The sequence below is a fragment of the Aedes aegypti genome, chromosome 2 (genome assembly GCF_002204515.2).
Source record: "Aedes aegypti strain LVP_AGWG chromosome 2, AaegL5.0 Primary Assembly, whole genome shotgun sequence".
NCBI lineage: Eukaryota > Metazoa > Arthropoda > Insecta > Diptera > Culicidae > Aedes > Aedes aegypti.
The window spans coordinates 14,810,029-14,826,253 of record NC_035108.1 but is presented as its reverse complement, the minus strand read 5'-3'; the positions used below and the strand labels follow the sequence as shown (position 1 = coordinate 14,826,253).

General features: G+C 41.2%; 1 protein-coding gene across 4 annotated transcripts in view; it reads left to right on the top strand.

Annotated features, from left to right (window-relative positions):
- The window catches only part of LOC5564540 (cell division cycle protein 27 homolog), a 72,290-nt gene that overhangs the window by 29,727 nt on the left and 26,338 nt on the right, over positions 1–16,225 (top strand). For all 4 annotated transcript variants that reach the window (XM_021839940.1, XM_021839939.1, XM_021839941.1 and 1 more), the window contains 4 exons: positions 6,103–6,178; positions 6,245–6,392; positions 6,453–7,392; positions 7,454–8,314. In XM_021839940.1, the coding sequence (XP_021695632.1) occupies positions 6,103–6,178; positions 6,245–6,392; positions 6,453–7,392; positions 7,454–8,314 (2,025 nt within the window). The remainder of the gene's footprint in view (positions 1–6,102; positions 6,179–6,244; positions 6,393–6,452; positions 7,393–7,453; positions 8,315–16,225) is intronic.

Sequence of the window (16,225 nt, the reverse complement as noted above, 5' to 3'; positions counted from 1 at the left end):
TGTCCAATAAGTTATATGTGAAATTCCAACGATTTCCATATGGTTATTATTTAAACCTCATTGGACCTTCATATAGTCTTTATTGGGTGTTAATGAAACCTATCAAATATGAATTCTGATGTGTGTATATGATTTTCCAGATAAATATAATCGGATTAATTGGCTCAGTGTGGGTATTCTGTCGTCCCTAAAGCTGCTAACTGTTGAGACCTATCCGCCAACCAGTTCCCGTTGTTGGCTGGTATTAGTGATCCTTTATAGAGAGATATGCGGAAGTAAAATGGAATGATTTGGCAACAGACCAGCAGTGCTGATTTTGCTCGGCGTCGAGAAAAATATTGTAACACGGACATGACTTCCTCATTGCTAAAAAATGTATTTTGTTTCGTTATAGATCTTTGAGCTACATATCCAAACTAATAAACAGCCGAAAAAATCAACTACTAAAAATCGCATTGACACAAATTTGAAAAAGAAAAATATTTCATATTTTAGCTTTATGCTAAATTACTTTCACCGAAATAATTTCAAGCGGATTACATTACTTCTCAAGAAAAGTTCAAAACAAACATAACGCATGATCGTTTGGCTCACACTTTGACAGCTCTCGCTGTTCGATTGGCTCACACTTTGACAGAAATGTCAGCTTCCGCGAATCTCTCTTATAAAGGATTACTAGCTGGTATGCGGTATGGGTCCGATAGTAACACCACGTCAGTCTTGGTTTCCGAGACTGACTGGCATATTAGGCACTTAGCGAATTGCTTACAATCGCTTGCGCAGTAAGGGATGCCGCTCCTTTTATGCTCGATTACCACCTCAGCTGTCTGAACGACCGACTGGATAGTGGTCCAGAGTAGCCTTACCTTTCTTGAATCCAGACTGGTTGTTAGATAGGCCTTCCGCACCTTCCGTGTACGGTACTAGTCTGTTTAGGATTAACCTCTCCAGCTGAACCTCTTAAATCGTATGGAACGGGGAAATTAAGAGCAGAGACTGTCGAGGTCGTCGTAGCTAAGAAATTAAGAACTAGACTGTGGGGTTGTAACTGCGCTTAAGGCGAAGTAGGCCGTCATTGAAATTTGTACGCGTCGTTGATGATTGTTGCTAATTCATCTCACGATTTCGAATCAAAGAAAATTAGTTTGTTTTGCACTGACACAGCTGAAAAAGTATCAGCATACTTTATGCATGTTAGCGCGTACAGTGATACTTTTTCAAGTCAATATAAACTATCAAGACTGAGTTTTATCACTTTGAAATGCAAGCTGAAAAGTCATCATTGTTGCCAAATCGAATGACGGGCTACTTAGCCTTAAAGAAGTCGTCGTAGCTATCAATAGCCAATAGAGACTTGGTAAATATTTCCCAAAGATATCGACGACTGCAACGGGATCGGTGACTAATTTATCCTGTAACTTCATTTATACCGAAACAAGATTGCTTCTGCCGCTCAGTGCGTTTACTCGGATCTACAGTGAGGCAAAAATACTTAGGTTTTCCATAAATCAAGACTTATGAACCAGCCAAATTATGGTTTCATTAAACGCTTAACCATTTCGAAAATGGAATCATAAGTTTCATAAGTGGGAGCTTTGAATTATTTAAAAGCCATCACTCGAAATATTTTTTCTAGCAAGCGCTAAAGGAACTGCCCCAACTGCTATCGATGTTGGGTACAAGTTAATCGAAAGTCAACTTTGAAAGAAATCATAAACATGTTATCAAAACATGTCAATTTTTGAGCTCGCCTGATATAAAAGGCAACCCCTATTAGTGATTGATAATTTTAATTAGACAATTATCATTGCACTTATTACTATTTTTCATTGATTTACTTATGCAGGGTGTCTACTACCTGGAAAAACCTGGAAAACCTGGAATTATCAGGGAATTTTTTTCAACCTGGAAAAACCTGGAATTCTCATGGAATTTCGGCCATAATCAGGGAAATTTTGTTGAATCAGTGATACAAGGTAGAATATATCTTTTTTGTGACAGAAAATCTTTGAAATCATAAAATTTTTCGGCTGCGCCGCTGTCAAAAAGCTACTAGGTATGTTCAGTCCTCAAATTTTGTTTAACGATTTTTATTTATCCGACAAAAACATGTGTAGATAATAGCGTCCTTATCTTAACTTCTTACCTAACTCTAATCCTAACTTAAGATTAGAAAGTTGGGAAAGGCAAGTACAGTTCCCATTTACAGTTGGGTGTCGTTCATGAGCATATAAAACTTATTGAAAGCATATTGGTATTGAAAACAATCTTAATTTGTTCACAAAAATGTTTTTCGACTATTCCACAAGTTCTGAAGGAAATTTCCAGGAATGCTTTAGGTATTCTAGTGATTATTTCTGGAATATCTTTATAAACTTCTCGTGGGATGCTATCAGCAATGTTTCAAGGGATGCTCAAATGAATTCCTTCAAAAATTTTGTCAAGAAAATCGTAGAGCTTTGCAACATTATTACCTCCAGTAATTTTCACATAGATCACTCTGAAAACAAATTACAGTGATTATCCCAGGATTTCTTCCAAATGTTTTTCCATTCATTCAGCGATTTTTTCAGTTGTTCCTTTTATGAGATTTATCACATATCCTAATGAAGTTCTTCCACAAAGGTTATTTCCATAGTTTCGATAACGCCGATTTTTTAATTTTTCATATGTATTCTATAAACATTCAGCCACGATTACTTTCAGAAATTGCACGGAGTTGCTTCTTTCAGACATTATTCGATGAAATATTTTATGATTTTTTCCAAGAATCCCTTGAAAAATTTGACCTGGAATTCCTCATTAAGTTCCTCCAGAACTTTCTCTCAGCATTTCAACAAACTATTATTGTTGTGGTTCAAACATTTGTCTAACAATTTTTCAAATAATATTTCCAATCTCCATGGATTCTTCAAAACTTCATTCAAGGTTTCGCATCAAAAAATCCTAAGAATAATTTTATTAAGAATATTTAAGATAGTAGTATTTTAAGAGATCAAACAAAAAATTTCTTTAGAAATTCCACGCCGATTTTTCTCAAAATTTCTGCCAAACAAATCTGAATCAAACCCTTGACATTTCCCTAGTTAAATTTCTGCAAGACAGACTAGATTTTTTTTCTTTGGCAAATAAAAAAAAATACAGGAATTACTGAATCAGTTTTGAATTTTGAAGATGCTCTTAACGGGAATGTTGAATAAAGTCCTAGGGAAATCAATGGATATATTTTTTGAGAACCTGAGACTTCCTTTAAAAATTCCTCCTCGGTTTTTGTAGGGATTCCTGTTGGAATCTCCGAAGTAGTTTCTATGGTTATCCCCAGAACAGCTGCAGATTGAGTTGTTGAAGTTATCCAAAACTAAATTCTTGGAAGAGTTTCTTAGAAAATTCTTGAAAAACCACAAAAAAAAAACTCGTGAGATTGTTGGAGTGAGATGTGAAAGAAATCCACAGTAAAACAAGCAGGATAACTTGTCGTAACCTCAAGGGACTCCAAAAAAGTCTTAAAATCATTCTTCGAGGACTGTCTGTTCAAATGAGGAACCAAAATCTCATGACGTGGTTTCATGTTGGGTTTCTTTTCATATTCATAATTCATGTCTGTTTTGTATTCTTTTTGGTTCATGTTCCAGACAAAATCTTAAAAAACAAGCAAAACGCACTCTAGAGAAATTTTGTGGGTGTATCGCTGATGTCTATAATTCAAAATCCCATTTCAAGGGAGAGGTTTTTCCCTTAAGTTCGGATAGACTATTTTCTTCATGTCTGATTTTGATCATTAAAGGTATTTTTAGATCATTTGATAAAAATAATTGTTTCTTGTGTAAATAAAAGAAATCACCGAATTTTAATTTTGTTTTTCTGATGCTGTTTACACGTTTAGATCAAACCGAAACTAAAAATTTTGTTTATTAAAATGAAAAATACTAATGAAATGAACTATTCGTTAATCATTTATGCATTTTCAAGAATTTATACAACCTTGATTTTTTTGACCTGGAAAACCTGGAAATCTCAGGGAATTTCATTTCTGTAAATGAGTAGACACCCTGTTATGATTTAGTAATGGAATTCTTCACCAAAATCATAAGTAAAACTTAAAACTTTCAACAATAATCTTTGTGGCGCCAAATCGTAATTATTCCTTAAGACATTTTTAATTTTTTTTTGCCTCAGTGTAAAGTTTCGCGGAAGTTTGTGAGATGTTCATACCTTCCAGAAACTCTTCCCAACTACTGCGTTTAGCGTTTCTGATAACTTGTCAGCACTGGATGTGTAGCATTCGATAGCGCTACATGCTTTCTTTCTCAGGTTGGCCTTGTGGCAGCCTTCACAGCTTCTAGCCTTCACAGCTTTTTGCCTGTCATCCGTCAACCAATGCAGCGCTTTTTGCTTGTTGCTCGATCTGGGTACTGCAGCCTCAGCTGCTTTGCAGATTATTTCATTGAAGTCCGGGATACTGATGGGATCGCCAGCCCGAAGTGCTCACGAACAGAAGCATGATATATTTCCCCGTTATCGCGTTCATATAATCATCTAGCAGATATGGTGATCTGGATCGGATGATTTCCTTGGTATGCTTCCGTAATACAGTTAACTCTCCCTTGCTCGATATTCCGTATCTCGATATCGAGTTAGCGAACCATAGTAAAAGTTGGTTTTCATGGCTAACTCGATGGTCCCTTGGAACGCAGTTGCACTGCTTTTGTGTTCTGTAACTCGATACCTATCTAACTCGATGGTCCCTTTAATATCGTGTAAGGGAGAGATGACTGTACCTGCTTTATAATAGCCCAGTGTGGTGCTCTACAATATTATAAATCGGCTACATTGAATTGTTATGCTTGACACTACAAATCTTTCACTACTTGCTTTTTGTCAATGCGGGGATAAATTTTCGAAGAGATGTCTTTAAATTGGAACGGAAAAACTGATTTTAAAATTATGCTCGAGGTCTACTACCTACCGAGTCCCCTTCGGAGTACCCCAAGGTTCGGTCCTAAGCCCTACGTTGTATAATGTTTTCACTGCCGACATTCTTATGGTTGACGGAGTTGTTTATGCTTTCTTCGCGGATGATACGGCCTTCCTAGCATCAGACAAGGATCCTGAAATCGTGGTGACCAAACTTCAACAAGCCCAAAATTGCCTGGAGGAATTTCAGCGAAAATGGAGAATTAAAATCAACGCAAACAAAACCCAAACTATCTTTTTCACGAGAAAAAGAGCAGAGCGCAATCTGCCAAGGTCTGTCGTTACAACCAATGGAGTGCCATCCGCTTGGGTAAACGATGCCAATTACCTAGGAGTAATATTCGATTCCAAACTTACTTTTGGTAAACACGTTAATAATGCAATCTGCAAAGTGGATAAAGCAGTTCGTTCCATGTACGCGCTCCTCAAACGTCGTTCAAAACTACATCTAAAAAACAAAATGCTGGTCTTCAAATGCATACTTCGCCCTATTATGCTCTATGGATCTCCAGTATGGGGCGACTGTGCCAAGTCCCATCGTAAGCGCATGCAGGTGAAACAAAATAAACTGCTGAAAATGATTCACAACCTCGACCCTTGGTACTCAACAGAACAGCTACATCGAGTCACAAAAATGGATACTATCGAAGAGTTTATTAGTCGAGCTACCAGGAGCTTTTCTAACTCTTGTCAACAATCAGCAAATCCTTTGATAGAAGAACTTTTAGCTTAGCCACTGTGATATTAGAATAGGAAACACTTAGATCTAGGGTTTTTTTTTGTGAACAGATTTTTCCCTATACTGCTTGACTTCAGATACCAAAACATTAAATTCCTATTATAAATAACATTGTTATTACGCAGCTGAAAGGTGATCCAAATCTCTGCAATTGTAACCGTTATAATCAATCAACACTGAAACTGATAAAATCGAATAAATAAAATGAATTGAAAAAAAAAATTGTTGATGATTTCTAATGATGGAGTGATGCATTCTTGAGCCTTAAGATTCTTGCATTAAAAAATGCATGAGAATAGGAATGAACCAATAAACATCCCAAGAAACCATAACCAGCGAACAATGTCCGCAAAATTCCTAATTGTCTTTGTTTGTTTCTCCTTTTTCAGGCTGCAATATGGCACTGCCTGAACCACTACGACTATCAGGATGCGATCTTCCTGGCGGAACGACTGTGTGCCGAAGGTATGTATCCTTGTCAGCTACCGTTAGAGCAATTAGAGCCCCAACAATCATTTTCTTGTTTTACAGTGGAGTCCGAGGAGAGTTTATTCCTATTAGCGACCTGTTACTACCGGGCCGGCCAGAAGCATCAGGCCCACTGGCTACTGTCGTCCAAAAGTGTTCGCTCGACGCAGTGTCGGTTTCTCCTCTCCAAGTGTGCCTTCGATCTGAAGCAGTGAGTATTTTTGCTTTTGTGATTTTGGGAAAAATGATTCTACAAGTATTTACTTTTTAGATACTCAGAAGCGGAGCACACGTTGATCAATGATGATCATCTTAGGGTACGGCACATGGACGAGGTGGCCAAAGAGTTCGGTGACATCGGTTGTTTCGCTTTGGAGCTGATATCCAAGATCTGCCAGAAGACTGAACGAGCAAATCTGGCAAACGATGCCAGTAGAAAGGCCGTCAAGTTGAATCCCTTCCTGTGGCAATCTTTTGCCGATCTGTGCAACCGAGGGGAGAAACCGGATCCGAACAGTGTGTTCCAGTTAACCAGCACCGATGTGTTTGCAACTAGTCAAGCCACGAATCCGGCAATGAACTCGTCGATGGTGTGGTTCGGAAATGGAACTGGGGGAGGGACAGGTGGTGGTGGAGGAGGAGGAACGTTTATTGCATCGGATAGTATAGAGCAGCACTTGGTCAGCACACCAGATCAGGTTTCACAGTGTCTAATACAAAATATAATCAACACACCAAATAATCCTCCGCAGCAACAAGCACAGGGTCAAAATATTAGCAGTTTAGCAAATATGAGAATGGGAGGAGGTAATCTGAATTCTAGTGGGGTAGTGCCTGAAGATCAGACGCCCAACGTGGGTGGAGATGTTGGAACGCCCTTCCGGAAGCAGCAGTTCAAATACCTGGCTGCGATGAGTCCCTCAACTCCCAGCTTTGGAGTCCTACCAATTATGAACAGCCCAATTTTACACGACCAGTCTGCGTTAATAATGACACCTTCACCACAGCAGCTTTCCTCGGCTACGGGATATCAGCAGCAAAGCCAGCAACAACAGATATCAGTACAGCAACAGGTCGGTCAGCAACAGCAGCAAATCATCGCCGAAAGCGATCAGCAAAAGATGGCTTTGTCGAGTAGTAATAAGAAGATGCGAGGACATCACAATTTAGGCACGATGGGGATCATAATCAATCGCAAGAGTGATACCACGGTAAGTAACTTAACTTCTAAATTTGTGATCGTAATATCAATCGATATCCCATATTCCTTAGGCATCTCCCATGCTCCTGCAACAACAGAGCACGAACACAAAGCCAAATGTGTTTAGTCAGACAGGAAACCAAATGACGACGCCGCGGACACCGAACACAACTGGGGCTCCGATCTTGACATCCCAATACGTTCGCCGAAGTTCCCGCCTTTTCAGTAACAGTAATTGCTCCGTCAAAGAGAATACCAAAAGTCCCCAATTGAACAATAAGTTTGTGGCCCCTCGGTCGCCACCGCGCAAGTCGAAGCAGCGAATCTCAAAGAACCTGAACAGCAGTACGGCAAACCTGCTGGAGAATGTCGAACGGAAGTCTTCCACCGGTGGCGACGGGAAGGAGAAGATCGAAACCATCACTTCTAGCGAGACGCTTAGCGAAAAGGTGTTCATCAACAATAGCATAAACAGTGCGCAAAAGATGGCCCAGCAGGTACTGGCAATGAAGAAGCAAAGTGCCGATGGCCTGATGACGCTGCTGCGGGAACTAGGCCAGGGATACCTCCGGTTACAGAGCTACGACTGTGAGAAGGCGATCGAGCATTTCAGTAACGTTCCACCCCATCACTACAACAGTAGTTGGGTGCAGAGTATGATAGCGTTGGCACATCACGAGATGCGGGAGTACGAATCGGCGGTCAACATCTTCCGGGAGATACACGACAAAGAACCGCACCGGTTGCAGTACATGGAGATCTACAGTACGGACTTGTGGCACCTGCAGAAGGACGTGGTTCTGTCGGCGCTGGCTCAGGACCTGATGGCGCAGGACAAGAGCTCACCGATTACGTGGTGCGTCGCTGGGAATTGTTTCTCAGCCCACAAGGAACATGAGACGGCAATCAAGTTCTTCTTTCGTGCAATACAGGTAGGTGGTGTTTTGTAATTTGTAAGAGTTTCTCAGTTGACAGCCTACACTAGTAACCATCGGACGCGTTTTGAATTTCTCCCGTGCTTCATATCAGCAAAATGAGTGGTGTTCGCAAATACTCTGGTAATTGATTTTGGTGTCGTTCCTGCGCGATCTGAGGCTCGAAAAGTCGAACAATTTTTGGAACTTGAAATCAAACGTAACTGTTCAGCTACACAACACGCGTAACTGTGTATACACTACCCGTCATAAATACGGACTGTAATAAGTATTGTTGCAATACTGAATAGCTGAATGATGAATCACCCCCAAAAAGTTAAGCATCACCTCAAAACAGGTTAATTCACATTGCTATATCTCGAGATCCTTACGACTTGCAAAGAAGTGATCTTCAACAAAGTTGTTCAGGGGATCAAGGACAGTTCGCGATTTTGCCGCTAGGTGGCGCTAGTGAGCATGTAAAATTGAGCATTTTGAACTAGTTCTAGCTTGTGATCCATAAAAGATAGAAAGTTCGGGTCTTCAGCAAAGTTGTTCAGAGGATCAAGGACACCCGGAAAGCGAACAGTTTAGTTCGCGATTTTGCCGCTAGATGGCGCTAGTGAGCATGCAAAATTGAGCATTTCAAACGAGTTCTAGCTTGTGATCCATAAGAGATAGAAAGTTCGGGTCTTCGGCAAAGTTGCTCAGGGGTTCAAGGAAATCCGGAAAGCGATCAGTTTAGTTCGCGATTTTGCCGCTAGGTGGCGCTAGTGAGCATGCAAAATTGAGCATTTTAAACTAGTTCTAGCTTGTGATTCATAAGAGATAGAAAGTTCGGGTCTTCGGCAAAGTTGCTCAGGGGTTCAAGGAAATCCGGAAAGCGATCAGTTTAGTTCGCGATTTTGCCGCTAGGTGGCGCTAGTGAACATGCAAAATTGAGCATTTTAAACTAGTTCTAGCTTGTAATCCATAAGAGATAAAAAGTTCGAGTCTTCGGCGAAGTTGTTAAGAAAGTCAAGGACATCCGGAAGACAGATAGTTTGGTTCGAGATTTTGCCGCTAGGTGGCGCTAGTGAGCATATAAAACTGAGCATTTTGAACTAGTTCTAGCTTGCGATCCACAAAAGATAGAAAGTTCGAGTCTTCGGTAAGTAAAGAACAGAAATAAAGTAAAGGACATCCAAATATTAAATTTTTTGGTTCCTAATTTTGCCACTAGGTTGCACTAGTACGCATATTTAATTAAATATATGAAACAAATTCTATCATTCGAGCCAGATCAGATAGAAAGTTTGAGTCTTCGGCAAAGTTGTTCGGAAAGTCAAGGGCATCCAGGAAACAGTTTTCTCTGGAGGGATGACTGTACCTAAACACTATGAATTTGATAAGATAGAATAACAGATAGGTCCAGATAGCCGTAGCGGTAAACGCGCAGCTATTCAGCAAGACCAAGCTGAGGGTCGTGGGTTCGAATCCCACCGGTCGAGGATCTTTTCGGGTTGGAAATTTTCTCGACTTCCTAGGGCATAGAGTATCTTCGTACCTGCCACACGATATACGCATGCAAAAATGGTCATTGGCATAGTAAGCTCTCAGATAATAACTGTGGAAGTGCTCATAAGAACACTAAGCTTAGAAGCAGGCTCTGTCCCAGTGGGGACGTAACGCCAGGAAGAAGAAGAAGAATAACAGAATGCTGTTCAGAAATCTTTTGACATTTGGAAGTTGAAGTGATTAGGGATAGAATCATATTAAATTAAAGTGATTCAGGTCTGATCAAATGTATATTCAAGTGTATCATATCTGTTTCATATTCTAGTGATTCTGGAGTAAGTCATCTCCATGCACTGAGTCGATTTGGTTGTTCAACGGTATATGGTACGCATATAATTTGGCACTATTGGACTTTCATATAGCATTCACCTCGGGACGGAACAGCTGGTTACATGTCATATGCAGTTCATATAGAGCGCTTCTTAAGGACCAATGACAGAAATTATATGAAGAACACTTAATTTTTACAGACAGGGAGAGCGATAAGATTGCATTTGACTAATCAATACAAACCAGTGAGGCTTGTTTGTAAATAATATGTGAAATAATAATTTGTTTCAAAAGCACGACAAATAATTTAGATTCACACGGCACATGCAGTTAATAATATGTTTATAAATAAAATGGTTATTGTTGGTTCATAAATTAGAAATTTATTATTTAGCTGAAACATAAACTTGAATAAGAACATAATTGAATAAAGAAAAAAACACAAAGCGAATTTTACCACTGGGTCCTGATAGCCAAATTATTGAATTGAATTTCACTTTTGCATTTGCCTCCGTCAAAAATTTTTGAACATGTTTTTGGATCTAAAAAAATAACTACATAATTAAAACCTCATTTTTTTAATAATCAATCATTTACCTTTGGCCTCTATTTTATTAGATTTGCATCTTCCCGTTATTGACCAGGAAACATTGAATCTAGAAGGAAATCGTTCTAATATTTCTTGTATTCAATTTTTAATTAATTACTTACCTTCAGAAAGAAATTGCAATAATAAACTTCATTTCAAATCACAATGAAATTCTGATGGTGATCCAGAAATGCTGGTTGATAATACATTATGGTTTCGATTCTGACAAACAGTTCACATGAGAGACTCGAAAATTGACCAGCCTTGTGAATGTTATATGCAAAGCACTCACCAAGTATAGACCAAGAACAAATATTTTTTGTATGGTTTCAGAACTTCAACTTTTATTTGAAGCCTTGTAAATCTGAACGGATTTAATGATGATAAGTATTGAAATGTTATTGAAATATGTGTGTAACGCATGAAGTAGAGATTATATGCAATTTCCGATAAATACGCCTGTTCCAATTATTTCAGTATGTGCGAGTGACTCAGTCAGGACTCATATTCATCATATTCAAATTATTCAAATCAGAGTCTCTTCATGGTTCAAGTTTGATTGACTTCATATCTAAGTGATTGATGTCTTATTCTCTTTATATTCATGTCTTTTGGGTTTGATTCACTCTATATTCAGGAAATTCAGGTTTGACTTGAATATGGAGTAAACAAAAATCATGTAAAATTCACTCCATGTTCAAGTGACTCAGGATCGATTCATTTTATATTCAATAGATTCACTTTATTATTAAGTGATTCAGAATTGATTCATTTCATTTTCAAGTGATTCAGTTTGCTCCATATCTTAGTGATTCTTATCTGATTCACTCATATTCGACTGTTTTAGGTTTGATTCATTGATGTTCAAATGATTTCAAGTGATTCACTTCATTTTCAAATGTTTCAAGTTTGATTCACTTTATGTACAAGTGATTCAGGTCTGATTGATTTCATATTCAAGAGATTTAGGATTTATTTCCAGTGATTTATGTTTGATTCGCTTCATATTGTGATTCAGGTTTGATTCGTGTTCGTGTAACCACGAAAAGAGAAATAAAATTAATTCGTGCACCATCTATCTGTGAGCAAATGCATCATAAACGGTTCGTCGATTTCGATAATGACCCAAAAGGAGAAAGAAGGCGATGTAGCATGGCTGCACACCTTCTTCCGGCTAACCTTGCTATATAAGGAACTTCGTGACATGTGTCATCCTCTTTTTTTGGTTCAACATCCAAACGTCATCGAGTGGACATCAACAACGGAATTTATATACGAAGTGAAAGTTTAGTCATTTGAATTTATTGAAATAGAGTAAATTAAGAAAAATAAAGTTCGTTTTTGTTAAGTTAACGCGTGTGAGTCAGTGAATTACTTACCGTGGCCGCCTGCCGTCTGAGAAACCTGGAAGAAGGTCAGTGTTACTTACCTGGGTCTGGACCGTCCGAATTCTACTCCGGCATAAGCTGAACTCCGCTGTTACTCGCTGTGCCATTCGACATCTGGTCCTTCGAGCCGGATTACGTCGAAACTCCGTAATTCCGGCAGTCCTGTGGTCGTGAGTCGCCATCAGCCATCCGCCATCATTCCCGCTGGAAGGTTCCAGAACAATCGATAACCATCATTGGTGCTACTCTACTGCATTCATAATACAAGGCAATTGTATTGCCTATAGCAGGTAATTATCTGTCCAACTTCCCTCTTTCCTGCTTTGTGCGTGCTACGCTTGTTCGTTTGTCCCCAGGACTTCATCTGGTGCTGTGATGTCCACCGAACGTCGCATCAAGTCGCTCAAAATGCGACTGAAGAGCCTGACAGCATCTCTCAGCCTCATCACCAACTTCGTTGACGAATTCGACGAAGACACGCAATCCGATGAAGTACCTGTTCGCCTGGAAAGCCTTATCAAGCTATGGACAGACTATAGCACTGCACAAAGTGAACTAGAGTCGATCGATGAAAATTCCCTGGATGCCCACATCAAAGAGCGGACGACTATGGAATCGTCCTACTATCGGATCAAGGGCTTCCTACTAGCCCACAATAAATCACCCTTGAATCAAAGCCTTTCAACTCCAACTCATTCAGAGGCGCAAGTCCCTATGTCCACATCGCAGGTGCGATTGCCGGACGTCAAGCTTCCCATATTTGATGGAAAATTGGATAATTGGCTCGTGTTTCACGATTTGTACATATCATTGGTTCATTCATCGACTTGTCTCTCCAATATCCAAAAGTTTTATTACTTACGGTCGTCGCTTTCGCATTCAGCGCTTCAGCTCATCCAATCGATTCCGATAAGTGCCGATAACTACTTAGTGGCGTGGAATTTGCTCTTAAAGCACTTTCAAAACCCAGCTAGACTAAAACAAGCGTACGTCGATGCACTCTTCGACTTTACGGCCCTGAAGCGCGAATCAGCAGCTGAACTACACAACTTGGTGGAACGTTTCGAGGCGAATGTTAAGGTTCTGCACCAGCTTGGTGAGCGTACGGAACATTGGGATATTTTGCTCACTCGTATGCTCAGCACTCGCCTAGATGCAACTACACGAAGAGATTGGGAGGAGTATTCGTCTTCCCAACAAACTGTTAAATTCAAGGACTTGACTGAATTCATTCAGCGTCGAGTCACAGTGCTTCAATCCATCCAATCAAAGGTCGTCGATACACCGCCATTTGCCCAGGTAAAGAAGCCAATCCAGCGTTCCGTTTCGAGCCACGGAGCCACACAGGTTAGCCCTCGAAAATGCCTCGTCTGCTCGGATCATCATCCTCTGTATTTATGTGGGAATTTCTCGAAGCTATCCGCCGAGGACAAAGAGAAAGAGATTCGTCGACATCAACTGTGTAGAAACTGCTTGAGGAAAGGTCATCAATCAAGAGATTGCTCATCTTCTACCAACTGCCGTAAATGTCGAGGCCGGCATCATACGTTACTCTGCTCCAGCGACTCATCATCTTCATCCACACCGAAACCTTTCGCCACCCAACAGTCAAAGCCCATCGTCTCTTCTGAAGTCACTGAAACTCCGATTAGTTCTGCTTCCGCTACAGTAGTTGACTCTGTTAGTTGTGCTTCCACTGGTCAGCAACAGAGAACCGTTCTTCTGGCTACAGCAATGATCATCCTTGTTGACGACAATGGTGTCGAACACATTGGGCGAGCTCTCCTTGATTCGGGAAGCGAGTGCTGTTTTATTACAGAACGCTTCTCGCAGCGCATGAAGGTTCAGCGGAAGAAAATCCACCTGCCGATCAGCGGCATCGGTCAATCGTCTACGCACGCTAAGCAGCAAATATCCTCCATCATACGTTCTCGCGTCGGTGCGTACTCCACCGCAGTTGATTTACTTGTTCTTCCCAGAGTCACCATCGACCTACCTGCTACGTCCGTCAACACTTCAACGTGGAGTTTCCCACCTGGGATTCAGTTGGCGGATCCATCTTTCGACAGCACCAACCCAGTTGACATCATTCTTGGCGCTGAAATCTTTTTCGAACTGTTTCGTATACCGGGTCGAATCTATCTTGGTGAGCACCTTCCAGTATTGGTGAATTCAGTTTTTGGATGGGTGGTCTCTGGGAAGTCAAACGTCGGCACCTCCGGACCTCCAGTAGTTGCCAATATCGCCACCGTTGCTGACATCCATCGACTAATGGAAAGGTTTTGGAAGATCGAAGAAGATATTTCACCCACCACGTACTCCGTAGAAGAGCAAGCTTGTGAAGAATATTTCAGCCGTACCGTTTCGCGTACCTCAGAAGGAAGGTACATAGTCCGCCTGCCATTTAAGGAAAATGTCCTCGAGCGACTTAGCGACAACCGTAGCACTGCTGTTCGTCGACTACATCTTTTACAAGCACGTTTGATACGCAATCCAGATCTTCACGTTCAATACAAGGCGTTCATCGACGAGTACAACAACCTTGGACACATGCAGCGCACTCACGAATATGAAGAATCAACAGTTAAGCGTTTTTACCTTCCGCATCATGCAGTGCTCCGCGAGGATAGCTCTACTACGAAGCTAAGGGTTGTCTTCGATGCGTCGTGTAAAACTTCTGCGGGGCCATCCTTGAATGACGCGCTCATGGTAGGACCAACCGTGCAAGAGGACATCCGATCAATAATCATGCGTGCTCGAAAGCATCAAGTTATGATCGTGGCCGACGTTAAAATGATGTACCGCCAAGTACTCGTTGACCCACGCGACACTTCAGTTCAACTTATTGTATGGAAACCATCGCCAGACCAGCCTATGGAGACATACGAATTGAAAACGGTAACTTACGGTACCGCTAGTGCACCATTTCTTGCAACTAGAGTACTGATCCAGCTTGCCAATGACGAAGGCCGTAACTATCCCCTAGCTGCTCCTGTGATTAAGAAGGATTTTTATGTGGACGATCTGTTTTCTGGCGGAGAAAACACAGCTGAAGTGATCGAACTTCGAAACCAGTTAGAGGCTCTTTTAGCAAAGGGTGGATTTGAACTACGAAAGTGGGCATCGAATAACGAAGCTGTACTCGATGGGATTCCCACTGAAAATCGTGCCATTAAGGAATCTGTGGAATTGAACCGTGACCAGATTATCAAAACGCTTGGTCTCCATTGGGAACCCGCTACGGATTGCCTTCGCTACAACCTAGAGACACTGAACTCATCCACCCAACCACTCACAAAACGGCTTGTCCTCTCTCTAATTGCCCGTCTATATGACCCGCTAGGCTTGGTAGGACCCGTCGTAACAACAGCCAAAGTGTTTATGCAAGACTTATGGACCTTGAAAGATGACACTGGGGAACCATGGAGCTGGGATCGAGTTCTACCGATTAACTATCAGACGCGATGGACCAACTACCAAACTCTACTACCAAATCTCAACAACCTCCGCATTAGTCGTTGCCTTCTTCTACCGGAACCTGAAACTATTCAGATTCACATCTTTGCCGACGCTTCACAGCTCGCCTATGGTGCCTGCGCCTACATCAGGTCCACCAACACTGCTGGATTAGTCAAGGTTTCTATTGGAATAGTAGGCAATCAGCCGTAGTTTCCATGTCACTCCAAGTTGTTAGGAACCCCTAGCAACGTACACAAGCTGTTTGTGAAAATTAACAAGGATGCATCAGTTGTATTCCGCATACCGTGCAGTCAAGATCGTTCCCTAATAAACTTAATTAGCTTAGTTGTAAATCTGTGTTCGCCCACTTCCAAGTTCCGATCTGTCCCTCAAGAGGTTATGGGCCCAGCGTGAAGGATGTCACTTGCAACATTCCGTTGCTGCGTGGAAGTGGAGTGGATTTCCAGAATTGGAGCTATCGCGTAAGGCTGTTTCTTGAAGCTAAGAATGTCGCGGAAGTTCTCACCGGAGTGGCTCCGGAAGCAGAAGCCGAGAAAGTCAAGTTTCAAGAAAAGGACCGTATCTCAAAAGCTTTACTGGTAGGATGCCTTTCGGACGAGTGTCTCGAAATCGTTCGAGAAAAAGCGACCGCTAAGGAGATGTGGA